Source organism: Neofelis nebulosa, chromosome X (genome assembly GCF_028018385.1).
Source record: "Neofelis nebulosa isolate mNeoNeb1 chromosome X, mNeoNeb1.pri, whole genome shotgun sequence".
Classification (NCBI taxonomy): Eukaryota; Metazoa; Chordata; class Mammalia; order Carnivora; family Felidae; genus Neofelis; species Neofelis nebulosa.
In genome coordinates, this window is record NC_080800.1 from 42,993,049 (window position 1) to 43,006,237 (window position 13,189).

General features: G+C 51.8%; 2 protein-coding genes across 7 annotated transcripts in view; both read right to left on the reverse strand.

Moving 5' to 3' along the window:
- Positions 1–208: 208 nt before the first annotated feature.
- On the reverse strand, positions 209–5,284 carry PIM2 (Pim-2 proto-oncogene, serine/threonine kinase). The gene is made up of 6 exons (XM_058712253.1): positions 5,021–5,284; positions 4,776–4,885; positions 3,993–4,043; positions 2,159–2,531; positions 1,487–1,663; positions 209–1,388 (listed from the first exon to the last, which is right to left on the reverse strand). Exons 1-6 carry the CDS (start codon positions 5,079–5,081, stop codon positions 1,225–1,227), a joined length of 936 nt encoding a protein of 311 aa, XP_058568236.1. The 5' UTR covers positions 5,082–5,284; the 3' UTR covers positions 209–1,224.
- A 2,941-nt stretch (positions 5,285–8,225) lies between these two features.
- The window catches only part of OTUD5 (OTU deubiquitinase 5), a 28,531-nt gene continuing 23,567 nt past the window's right edge, over positions 8,226–13,189 (reverse strand). For 3 of the 6 annotated variants that reach the window (XM_058712234.1, XM_058712239.1, XM_058712237.1), the window contains 4 exons: positions 11,541–11,744; positions 9,868–10,069; positions 9,665–9,778; positions 8,226–9,360 (listed from right to left, as the gene is read on the reverse strand). In XM_058712234.1, the coding sequence (XP_058568217.1) occupies positions 9,236–9,360; positions 9,665–9,778; positions 9,868–10,069; positions 11,541–11,744 (645 nt within the window). In that variant the 3' untranslated portion in view covers positions 8,226–9,235. The remainder of the gene's footprint in view (positions 9,361–9,664; positions 9,779–9,867; positions 10,070–11,540; positions 11,745–13,189) is intronic. The other 3 variants (XM_058712235.1, XM_058712238.1, XM_058712236.1) reach the window with 2 other exon arrangements.

Sequence of the window (13,189 nt, forward strand, 5' to 3'; positions counted from 1 at the left end):
CACATCCTGGGAGCTACATAAGAGCTGAAGAGGGGGAAATCAAGTTTTTCTTTGTGGTCCTGCTTAAATGAACCCTAAAGGAGCTTTAGGATGGTACCACAAGGCTAAGAATCCCCAAGAGCTGAGGAGAGCTCCAGCCCACCTCCTTCTTGGCTCAGCATACAGATGCTCCATAATTGCCTCACTGTATCTACAAATGGCCAGTCGCTTCTGATTCTATAACATTTATTAAGTAGTGGGTTTCCTTGCTGCATCTACAATGGCCAGTCGCTTCTGATTCTATAACATTTATTAAATAGTGGGTTTCCACACATGGCTTTTTAAATAATCCAGGCAGGGGGAGAAGGAAGAGGAGGACACAGTTGGAGTTCCCCTCCCACCAATACATAAGTATTTACATTTCAGCAACTGGACAATCCTGGCTCAGAAGGAGGCAGCAAGAATCCGAAAAAGATGGAGGGGGGGGGGCCCAGGAGAACAAACAAGACTTATTTCCCCCACCCCATCCCCCAAAAAACCATCCACCCCATCCTAGCGGACTCTGGTGGTGTCCATCTTCCATTCCTTCCCCAAATCATGGAAGAAGGGTTCTCCTCACCAGAATAAGAGCACTTGGGATAACAGAGTAGGGTCCCCTCACCAAAAAAAATAATAATAAAATAAAATAATAATAAAAAAATTAAAAAAAAGTCCTGGAATAACAATAGGGCATTACCTCCCCCAGAATAAATAACCCTGGGCTGAGGTAGGCAAGCAGCTTGACTGAATATAGACCCTGGGCTAGAGGAAAGGGTCCCTTTGCTAAAATAAGAGCTGCTGGGGCATTGGAGGGAAAGCACCCTTGCCCAAGTGAGAGCATTTAAACTAAGTGTGTTCGGTGGTAGCAGGAGGTGCCAGTGTAGGGGTTACAACTTATCAGAATAAGAGTCCTGGGGCTCAGAATGGAAGTAACTTCAAACCAAATAAACACCCTTAGCAAAATGAGAAATATGGAAGTCCCCCCGTCCAGAATAAGAGATGTAAGTTCTGGGAGGAAGGCTCCTTAGCAGGATTGGGATGGGGACTGGGCAGACTTGTCTTATGTCTCCTGATCCCTGATCCCCAATCTCTGACCCTAGTAACACTGGATTTTTACTGACCTGTATAACCAGGTCAACAGATGTCCATCTATCCCTGTGGCATGCCATGGGACGGGTATTTAAACTAGTGGGGGCCTGGCCAGGACTAGGGCAGCAGGGACCAGGCCAAAGAGGTGGGACCCCCCGTGGGGGCATTGAGGGATGCATCCTCAGCTGGTGTCTGCATCCAGGGGTCCAGCAGTATCTCCTCCAGTGAGGGTCGGGCAGAGGGTTTGGGGGCCAGGCACCGGCGGATTAGGGCACAGCAGTCTGCAGATCAGAAGTACACAGAAGATTAGCAGTCAGTTCGGGGCACTAGTCCCTGGGAAGGATGCAGTCCACTGGGATGGGACCAGTGAAGGCCTCACCTGGGGAGACATGGGCAGGGAAGTGGAGCTCAGCCTCCAGAATCTCCTGGTCCCTCTCAAAGGGAATGTCCCCACACACCATGTCATAGAGGAGGATGCCCAGTGACCAGACAGTGGCTGGGAGCGCGTGGTACTGGTGACGAGAGATCCACTCTGGGGGGCTGTACACCCTTGTTCCTGCACACAAGCCAGAGATTAGACCACTCTCTGATAATGCCCTTCTCCCACCTCACCCTCCCCAGGAAGTGTGGTCCCCTCACCAGAATTAAGAGAACTCAGTACACGAGCAGGGTTCCCTCACCAGAATAGGAGCTCTTTAAAAATAACAGCAGAGTCTCATCATTAGAAAAAGGTAATAGCAGAGTGCCCTCAACAGAACAAAAGCACTTAAAAGTAACAGTAGGATCCCTTTACCAGATAGAAAAGGAATATTCAGGATAACACAATCCCCTTACCAGAATAAGAACCCTGAACAAGGTCTAGGCATTGTCAGAAGATGGACTTTGTCAGAGGACAAGGCTTGAGCATTCCCAGTATTAAAGATCAAGAACCTTATAAAGGTGCAATACACATCAAGGATTACAGGACACCCCTGCACTAGAGGCCAATGATCAAGAGACCACAAAGATAAAAGGTAAAAAATCCCCCCACTGAGATTTAGGGAAGACTTACCATCAAAATCAGTATAGGGTTCATCATGAAGTAGGGCACCGGAACCAAAATCAATGAGTTTGGCACAGCCCCGGCGAAGGTCCATCAAGATGTTCTCATCCTTGATGTCACGATGGACAACTCCACGAGCATGGCAATGCCGAACAGCTGCCACTACCTGGGCAAAGAGGCAGCGGCTTCGGCCTTCACCTAATGGGCCCTGCTCTGTGATGTAGTCAAAGAGATCCTGGGCAGGCAAAGGTCGCTCAAGGACCAGCATGAAGCCTTCTGGTGTTTCAAACCAGTCAAGCAGGCGGATCACACCAGGGTGCCCACCACCTGCACCCACCTTCCATAGCAGTGCCACTTCCAGTGGGCATGTGACTGAGTCTGACTATGAGGAGAAGAGGAGAAAAGAGAGAACACAGACGTCAGGGCAGCAGCTGTGAGGCGGACTTCTTGCCTGAACTTAATTCATAGCCCCTCAGCCTCCTGACTTTGTGGTCTTCAGCAACCCACTTCCCTCCCTGAGCCTTAGTTCCCTAGCCTTAAGGGCCACTGCAAAGGTGGTTTGAGCCAAAATCCTATGAACATCTGACTCAGTAACTATTTGAATAAATGAAAGTGGTTCTTAAAAAAAAAAGCCTTCTGCAGAGGAGCAATTGATGAACACTACTATGTAATAGTGTATCTTTTGTTCACTGGCATCTCAGAAAAGATTACAACAGTACCTTACATATAGTATATGCTCAATAAATAGCTGTTAAATAGCTGAAAGTACTCTATAGCATAGAATCTAACACAGAGTTAGCACTCAATAAATACTATTATTGTGTAATAGTTGTAATGTTTTGTTCACTGACATAGCTCAAGCACTAGAACAAGGTCTGGTAACAGGGCAGGGCTTAATACATGTTTGTTAAACAGGTAAAAGCAATTAGTAGAAAGGACCTAGCACAAAATTAGCTCTCAATAAATGTAATATTTTGCCAAATGCCTAAAACTGTGCCTGGCACATAGTAGGTGCTCAATATACATTTGTTAAATAGCCGAAGCTGATTAAGTACAAAGGAACAAAGAACTCAACATCATGTGATGTTTTGTCACTGACACCAAACATCTATAGAACTGTGTTGCAAGTACTCAGTGGGACTTGGAACACAGTAAGCTTTGATGATGAAGCAAAACCTGAGACATACAGTCAGTGCTCAATAAAAGGCATAAATGCTAGGCCATAAAAGCGCCTCACGCTAGAAGCCCAACGCGGGCACGAGGGCTGCCAGAAGCAGCCTCCCAGCCTGAGGTGGGGCCCTCTCCCGGCCAGTCCACTGACTAGCACAGCCGCAGACAGGTTTTCTCACGGTGGTGAAAATTCCGCTACTGCGCAGGCGCACCTTCTCCCTCCGGGTCCCACAACCTGCGCGGGCGCACTCTCCCCTAGAGTCCGCCAGGGGGCGCTCGCACCCCTACAACTAGCCCAGACCCGCCCAGTTGTCCGTTAGCGTTCTAACGGCCGGAGTGAAGCAGCCACCGTCACCATGGCAACCAGTGACCTCTGCCCCTCTTTCCCCACCAGCATGCCCCGCGGGCAGCCCCCGAGGCAATGTTCGGAGGGAGGAGAAAGACGGTTTGGAGGGGAGAATCCAAGGCCATGGGGGTAGCTGGGGTGAGAACTGTTTGGAGGTGTGGATGTCACCACAGGGGAGTAAACACGGGCTGGTAAGAGTGTTCTCCTCACCATTACAGGGCCCAGGGAATCATACAAGCCCTAGAAAGGCAAGGGGGTGAGTCCCTCGCCAGGGCCCATCGTCAGAGATGGCGTCGCCAGGTCAGGCAGGACTCCAAAGATACTCACCAAGGGGGACCAGCCCAACACACGATTCCGGGGGATCACTTTGATGGCCACCTGGAGAAGGGGGCTGAGGTGAGGGGACCAGCAGATGACCCCCAGGTCCCTCCTAGTCTTGACCCTCACCCCAGTCTTTCTGGTCCCAACCTCGCCACGCCACAACCCAAAATGAGCTGGAGCTTCTCCCCTGCTCTCCAAGTGCCCAGAACCAAGTTCACCTCTCCCATCATCCTTAGCCCTGGGTTCTCCCTTCTCAGGCTTCAGGCCCCTCGCTCCAGCTCCTCAGCTCTTAATTTCCTAATACCCCAAGCCCTCGATCTTTCCATCCAGCTCCAGGACACCCCAACTCTCTACCGGGGTCCTGGTGCTCAGGACTCCACGCTGGACATCTGCCCTCAAAATCCCCCAAATCTCAGCTCTGAATCTCCACCTTCCCACACAGATACATATCCCCTGGATCCCAGGATCTGGAATCCTCACGACCTCCCAGTCTTCAGTCTCACCCCCCTGGACCCCCAGAATCTCTGCCCTGAAACCCCTTTCCCCCCCACATACCCACCTGGATCGCCACACACACAAACAAGCGCGCGCACGTGCGCGCGCTCGGGCACCCCCACCAACCTGGATCCTGGTCCTCATGACCCTACCACGCACACATTGTTGGCTCATCCCCTGGTCAGTCAGCATCCCAGCCCCGGGACTCCGGGGCCCCGGGACTCCCTCCCCCGCCGCGCACACACACGCGCACACGCACACCCCTGACCCACCCAGGACCCTCGTGGTGGATACCTGGAGTCGGTCTGTGACGCGATGTCCTGCGAAGACGGTACCAAAGCCCCCCTTACCAAGGAGAGGGCCAAGTCGGTACTCGGCCTCGAACGCTTCCCGATCCTTGCCTCCTACGCAGGCGGGGGCGAGGAAGTCAGGATGGCTGCGTGCTGAGCCCGGCTGCGACCCTCTCCTCCCCTCCTCCCGCGCCGCCCTCAATCACTTCAGCCCGCCCGGCCTAGTCGCGGTAGGGGAGCCTCGCTCACCTGGCGGCGGCGTGGGGGTCACCGGGGCCACGGGGAGCCCTTGCAGAGGCTTAGTCAACATGGAGGAGGTGCTGCGCAGATTGAGCCCGCTGAGCCCGCAGGGCGTGGACGCCCGGGGCAGTGAGGCTGGTGAGCCAGGACTTGGGGGCGCCAGGGTGGAAGGCAGAGAAGCTGGTGGCCCAGAAGGGCCCTCAAACAGCGCAACGTTCGGATTCGACGCGCGCGCCAGCCCTAACGCTACTGAGCCGGGGCACGCGCCTCCCGAGAGAGTCGCCCCGGGCGACAGCCCCGCCCACTTGGCTTTGATCAATCCGGACGCGGCACCTGCTGTACCCCAGCCAATCGGAGCCAGCCCTTATTTGCATACCACCCTCAACGTTTCAAGTACCCCCTTATGCAAATACATGCCCGGATCTTCCGCGGGGGCCGGGCCCGCATGCAAATGTGGGGGGCGCGCGCGAAGAGGAAACCGGTTCTGGGAATCCCTTTGCAGCGACCGCATTTGTTTTGGTTGTTGCGCGGTGTTGTTTTTATATATATGCGTGTGTGTATGTGTATAGATATAAACTTAAAAAAATAACTGCACCGCCTCCTTTCCTAGGAAGTTGGTTTGCAGCCGCTGCTTCGAGATTAGCGTGGAGATAATGCCAGGCCCGGCTTCTAAGAATGCGAGCCTGTGGCTACCCTGGACCCGGTCCCCGAAGAGTGCTCAGCACCCAGGACAAGAGCCCTCAAGGCGACCGGCGGCCTCTCCCCCCAAACTGAAGCCGGGGATCCTGGAAGAACCCCGCCCAGCTTCCAGGGAGGGGTAGACCTCCTGACCACCACCGCGGGGGACGCGCTGGTCAAAGACAGCGTTCCCAAGCCCTGAGGCGGAGGCCTATGTTTCAGAGCCCTTAACCTGGCCAGACCTGGCTAGGTCTGGCCACGAGCCCAGTAAGCACGTCTAGAATCTGGAATGGCAGGGGGAAGTGGATCTTGGGCGGGGGTGAGGAGCAAGCCAGAGTGATGGTGGCGTGGGAGTATGCTTCCAAATGGCAGAGACGGACGGGGAGAGCTCAGACAGGTGGCAAAATACCCTCAGTCACAAATTTGTGAAAAATAAGTACAGTGTCATGCCACAAGAAGATATGCACTCAAGGCACTCACAAAAGTACCATATGATATACACAAAACCCATACTGTCAGACACATTCATGTAAACTTACATGACACAGATGCAGACACGTACTGTCACAGAGACTGACATCCACTGTCAGACAGGCATGCTGCCAGTTATGTCCCAGAATGACACCCAGAGAAACACTGTTACAGAAAGACAGGCACTCCAGAGAGACTCACATGGACCTACATTGCCATGTGACAATGACACAAAAATGTCAGACTCACCACCACCAGAACTTGTCACGATACTGGCACCATCAGACACACACTATCACAGGAAGACTTGTACTGTCCCAGAAATGAGAGACCTTGTGGCTGTCACAGGAAGACACACAGATGCTCCAGAGACACACAAGTACTGCTCCAAAGGCAGACATAAATACTTATGCAACAGAGCCACATGGATAGGCAGTGTCACAAAAACAGATGTGGATAGACCCAGTCAGACACACAACCAGCAAACATGCAGCGTTGTCACTGAAATTGTCCAGAAATAGCTACCTAGAATCTGTCAAAGGAATACAAACGGACATCCACCCCATCAGAATGAAACCACAGATGCACTGTCACAGACAGACCCACGCAGACATGCACTTGTCTCAGAAACAGGCATAAACTGCCAGAGATAGAGTCCCACACTCAGTCACCATCTGACACACCTGGAAACAAGCCCTTGTCACACACACTGGAGACACTGTGAGAGGCATGTGAAGACTTGGACTCACCAAAGTCACACACAGACAACACTCAAAAAGCAAATACACACATGTACTCTCCCTTATTCATCCAGTATTTATTAGGGGTCTACCGTAAGCCTGCCAGGCCCTGGCAGGGGTGCAGATATTAAGAGATACACAGATTAAGTCAGGCATCACAGCCCTTGCACAGTTATTGGGGAAGAAGTAAAGACACATTTGTGGATAGAAGTGAGAATGTGGAGTCACACAGGGCTTCTCAGAAGGTGACCTTCTACCCATCTTGAAGGACAAGGTTGGGGGCTCAGGACAGGGGAAGGGCAAATTCCAGGCAGAGGCCAATGAAACTGGACAGAGCAGCAAGAAGAGGTAGGCAGGGGCCAAATGGTGCAGAAACTTCAGTATTAGGATAATAAATACTATCTGCTAACATCTGAGCTCTCAGAACGTGCCAGGCACCGTGCTATCATACATTATATTGACCACATGCATTCTCTCTCTGTGCTCACAACCAGAGAGTGTGAGGTAGTAGACATTAATCACTCCTGTTGTACACGTGGTGGGACCCTTGAAACTCACAGAGCCTGTGATTTGACCAAGGCCATACATCTAGAAAAAGCCAGGTAGGTTTCAAACCAACTCTCCAACATCTGCATGCATGACCAGTGAATTCCAGACACCCCACAGGTGGCCACCTGGCCAGCCATGCCCTCACTGGCAGACCTAGACATGCACCCTTCCACATGGGCCCCATTAGTGAGGCACAGCAAACAAACAAACCCCATTCTTGACAAAACATGGGGACCAGCCATCCTTCTCTGCCTTGACTTTACCCCAAGGAAAGGCAGACAGGGGTGTTAGAAGACTGGGGACATCAATAAGAAAGAACTTAACCATTCCTTAAACCCAGGAGGCCCCACCAGTCAATTCCACTAAACTTACGTTGATATGAGGCCTCTGTTGTGCCTTTCCAAAGCATTCCTTATCAAAGATCACAAGGAAAGAGCAAACGTATGCAGGCAAGGAGGCAGGCAGAGAAATTGGAAGTTCAGTCCCAGCCCTCAAGCTCATAGTCCTCTGCTCCCATCATACCCCAGGACACAAGGTGGGCAGGCTACATGTGCCAGTATTGAGGCAGGGGCCGCAGGCAAAGATGGAACTTTCTTGCTAGGAACGGGTCCAGAAGTTGGTTTAGTGAGCAGTGAATCAAATATGAGCAAACCCCGGGCCTGGGGAAATACCGTACTGGAGAGCATGCAGCCCTCAGAGGTCAAGCCAAGGCCTATGCCATCACCGCCTCTGCCCAAAGCCCCACCCATCCCATGCCCCACACAGAACAGAGGCGCTCAGGGGAAACTGACATTTGGTTTTATTGTGCCAAGGACATTACAGATGGTGGATCTTGTCAACACCTGCAGGGCACAGGTGCCTCATCTGTTGAGGCTGCTCCCACTCCCCACACTCAAATCCTGGGCAGGCGGTGGCTGCCATGATCCTCAAAGGTGCCTCCCACCCCAAGATTCCCAAGAGACCAGTGGTGGTGGTGGTAGTGGTGGTGGTGGTGGTGGTGTGGAAGCAATAGGAATGCAGCGAGGTCAGAGTCTCAGTGTCCAAAGCCCATATGACACCTGGCCCCCTGCCCCCCACCCTGCCCCGGCTTGCACTCTAGACACTGCCCACCTCCACAGAGCTGGAGGCTAGAGACAGCAACCACATCTTTGTGCTCCCTCTGTGGCCCATGGCCTGCCTGCTCCCAAACCAGAGATGCCGCCTTCACAGAGCCAATGCTGTTGTCTACATCATTTTGGATTGATTGATTTTATAAGATAAAAGTACATTTTAATAAAGAAAAAATTCAACATTGAAGGCTCAGACATTCTTGGGGTACTGGGAAAGGGAATTCCCACTTCTTCCTCGCACCTTCCCAGCATCATTGTGGAGGTGGGGGTAACAAGTTTTTCTGAAGTTGGAAGAAACAGGGCAGGGAGTGAGGGGGGCAGGGAGACTTTCCTCTGTCTGAATGTTTCTCCTCGGGGACTGCCTGGCTGCCAGTTGGTTTGTCTCTGTGTGCCTCTCGCCTATGTTCGGCACCCTTGCCCAAGTCCCCTGTGGAGTGCAGGGATGGTGCTGTGCAGGGGGCAACAGGGCCCGTCAGCTGGCAAAGAGACGGGTGATGGTGGTGGTGGCAGCGATGAAAGGGGGTGCAGTGGTGGGTCAGCCAGAGGGAAGTGGGGAAGAGGGAAATGAAGGGAGAGAGGGAAGAAGGCAAGAGGGAAGAAAGCCAAAGAAGGTGGGTCGGCACCGGAGGGCAGGAGTGGTGGGGGTTGGGAGATGGTCTCCAGTCTCTGGGTCTCCATCAACTCTTGTCTGGGGGTGGATCTCTGTGCACTTTGTTTTTCTTCATACTGTCTAGGTATTCCTGTTGGGACACTGCCAGCACCGATGCTAGGATCTCATCATCATCCCAGTCATTCAGACCTGCTGGGCCAAGAGGAAGGGGAAAAGGATGATGGAGCACTTCCAGCCCTCCTTCTCTTCACCCTTTGCTGATCCCTGGCTCTAGAGAGATCCTATCCAGGCCCCTCTACATTTCTATGGAGAAGGCTCCTCTGGGCCTATGAAATCCCATTCAGATCCCCTCCAGACACATCCTTTGGGTTTGAAAAATTCCCTTTTCTTGGGTAGATGGCCAGAGGTCTGGAAGGCCCCCCTTATGGGGTCTGTTGGTTCTTCTCTCTCCCCAATTCCCAGCTGGCCTCTGGGCCCCTAGACAGAGGAGGCTTACCAAACGCAGAGGGGGACATCTGCTGAATGAGGGCCCGGCACTCCAGAGCAGGGTAGAGGGACACGAGGGGGGGAGTAGCCCGGTCAGCCCCTGCCGAGAACTGGCTGCTTGTACCTGGGGCAGAGGGATAGTCAGAAGCAGGGCCCAGGACCTAGGCAGCACCTCCTAACCCCAGCATGCTTCCCTGTCACCAACTCACTGACCTGGTGCACAGGGTGAAGGAGGTTTGGCAAGAGCTAAGACAGTGCCTGGGGAAGGGGGCTTGATGCCCAACTCGGTGTGCAGCTCAGGGTGCTCGGGTGAAGAGGCTGAACTCCGCTGCCGCGGGGACCTATTGGTCCACTCCTCTAGGCCACTGGAGGCTGCTGCTGTGGCAGAACTGCATGTGGCGCTGGCTTTCCGGGGCTGCAGTGGGAAGGAGGAGGAGGAGGGAAGGACCAACGCCAGTCACGACCCTCCTATGCCCCATCCCTGAGGGCTGGCTCCCTCCCGGAATCCTGGCTATGATACAGTTTCTACATAGGCCACCATCATTCCTGGTCACACAGCAGACCACAGGACAAAGGTAAGCTCCTTAATCCTCCCTCACACCCTTACAGCCAATTTGACAGGGAACCTATACTTCCACCTTCAAAATCCATTCAGATTCCATCCCCTTTTCTCCTTCCTTCCTAGCCAGCTCTGCCATCAGTTACCACTGGGATTATTCTAGTAGCCTCTGCCTCACAGGCCCCTGCTTCTACCCCTGCCCCCTAGATTCCATGTTGCACTCAGCAATCAGGGGATCCTGTCCCTCCTCTGCTCACAACCCTCCAAATGGCTTCTGCCTCACTCACAGTAAAAGCCAAAGTCCTCACCACAGCCCACAAGCCCCTTCTCAATCTGGCCCCACCACCTCTGACTTCATTTACTACTACATTCTGCTCAGCCACACTGGCCTCCTGACCACACCCAAATCACACCAGGTGTGCCCTACCTCAGGGCCTTTGCTGGCCTTCTGCCTTGCCTGGCACATGCACTTAGCTAACTGCTTCACCTTCTGCAAGCTTTTGCTCACATCTCACCTGCTCTGAGGCCTACCCTGACCACGTTATTTAATACTGTGACCTCTCAACGCCCTTAGCCCTACTCATTCCCTTTACCCTGCTCTACATGTTTCATCTGTCCCACCTCTCAACTAGTGTACTCATTATGTTTACTGTTTATTTTGTTCCACTCTGCAAAAATTTAAGCATCACAAGCACAGGGATCTGGGCCTGCCTGGCTCACCAATGTACCCCCGTACACTGAGAACAATGCCTGGCACAGACCTGCAATCAATATTTGTTAAGTAAATGACTCAACTCTTTCCAGCATCTACAGTCACTCTAAACTCCTTGTGATTCCTCAAATGCCTGCCTGCTCTGCCTCCTCTCTGCCCTAAACATTCAACCTTCCTGTGTGAAGACTGATCAGAGCCCCCACAACTACTGGTCTCCTAGACAGGGTCAAGGGCTTCACTGATGTATGTCTCCCTCAGTAGACAGGGGATCTCTGAGAGTGGAGCAGGCCAGACCTGATTTTACATCCTCAGTACAGAGCCTGACGCACAAGGACCTTCAACAAAAGCCTGTCCCTCTGGAACTACCCATCAATCCCACATGTCACCACCAGTGGCTGGCCTCCCTCACTCTTTGAGAGAGAGCTTGTTCTGCAAAGGTGTTGAGAGTTCTAAGGCACAATGCCAAGACTCAGGCCAAGATGCGGTACAGAATGGGCTGGGAGCTTCCTTTTCTCCCAGATGTCAAAACTGCTTAATTTTTTTCTGCCAGTATGGGGGCAGAGCATGGGAAGTAAGGGGTTCTTGGCCAGGCCAGTGACAGAGCCCAGGACACACCTGGCTGGGGCCGCGGACCTGGCGGGCCTGTTTCTCTTGATCCCGTAGCCACTGCAGGTAGGATTCCCGAGCCACCTGCTCCTCAATGGCCTCGTTTGTGGCCTCCCAGTCTGTGGCCCGCTTCTTGTCTTCCAGCATCTGCTGTTCAATCCATGACTCCTCTGATGTTTTTATGGCATTCTTCATCAGGGACTGCTCTGCAAACTGCAAGGCACGGAGGACAGGGATGTAGGGTGACACTCTGAACTCCAGCCAAGAGACAGAACTGGCTCAGGATTATGAGTCTGTAGGCTCAGAAGACAGGGGATAGGAAGGCAGGTACTCCTACTAAGCACCCCCCTGAGCAGGCTGTCTATTCATCAGGTATCGGGGGAAGGCAGGCTGGGGTAGTGGGATTTGTCACTCCAAACTCCTACACTCAGAAGCCCTGCTCCCAACCCCAAGACACTTTGACTGAAGTACTATGTCTGGGGCAGCCAGGTACTGGAATTTAAAGACGCCTTACCTAGAGATGACTCAGTTTCATAATGCTAAGGCCTTCCTCACCTATGCCCACATGGGACAAGGAGAAAAGATTACCTGACCTGAGAAGTTAGCTGTGTGTACACAGGGCGAAGGGAGTATTTGGACATTTAAGGGGACAAGAGGACAGTACTGTCATGGTATAGGGTGTTATGAATTGTGGGACACCGTAGGAAAGTGCTTTTCGTCAGGCTATGAGATATGAAATAATGAGAAAAATATCAGAGCATATTCCAGGCATTAAGTGTAATTATTGCTCAACAAAATTCTAACATTATTTTAATTCAGATATACATACTACACACCAGTGTGTGTGCACTAAGTTATGATGTAAAGCGTAGTTTTTTACCTATGTGTAATAGTCCAAAAAGTATGTAAAACTGTTAGAACAAGTCAATTAAAAAGTGGGCAAAAAAAGTCTAAATACACAACCTCCTCAAAGAAGATATACAGATGGCAAATAAGCACATGAAAAGATGCTCAACACCATTTGTCATCAGGGAATTGCAAATTAAAATAATGAGGTACCTTATCTGTTGGAGGTATCAGTAAGAACTGCAGCTTCATATAGATACAGATGGTTACATAAAGAAATATTTCTAGATAAGAGTATACATAGAAATATTTCTAGGTAAGTGTATACATATGGGTTAGTATACACAGATATATTTCCTTGCTCTGTCAGCTGAAGGAGCCTAGAAGCAAGGACACCCCAGTAACAAGGAGCATACTCAGCATCCAGATCTTGATTTTTCTTTTTTAAAATTTTTTTAATGTTTATTTTTGAGAGAGTGAGAAAGCAGGGGAGGGGGGAGGGAGGGGGAAGAGGGAGAGGGGAGAGGGGAGAGGGAGTCACACAATCTGAAGCAGGCTCCAGGCTCTGAACTGTTAGCACAGAGCCTGTCGTGGGGCTCGAACTCATGAACCACAAGATCATGACCTGAGCTGAAGTCGGATGCTTAACTGACTGAGCTACCCAGGCACCTGCAGATCTTGGTTTCTAATAACATACTCCAATAAAGGGAACCAGGGATCCTTGGAGAAATGGCTGGTTCTAGAAATGGGGCAAGAAATACACAAGATGAACCTGGAGCACCTCACAGTGCCAGAAGCTAAGAAAGTGCTAC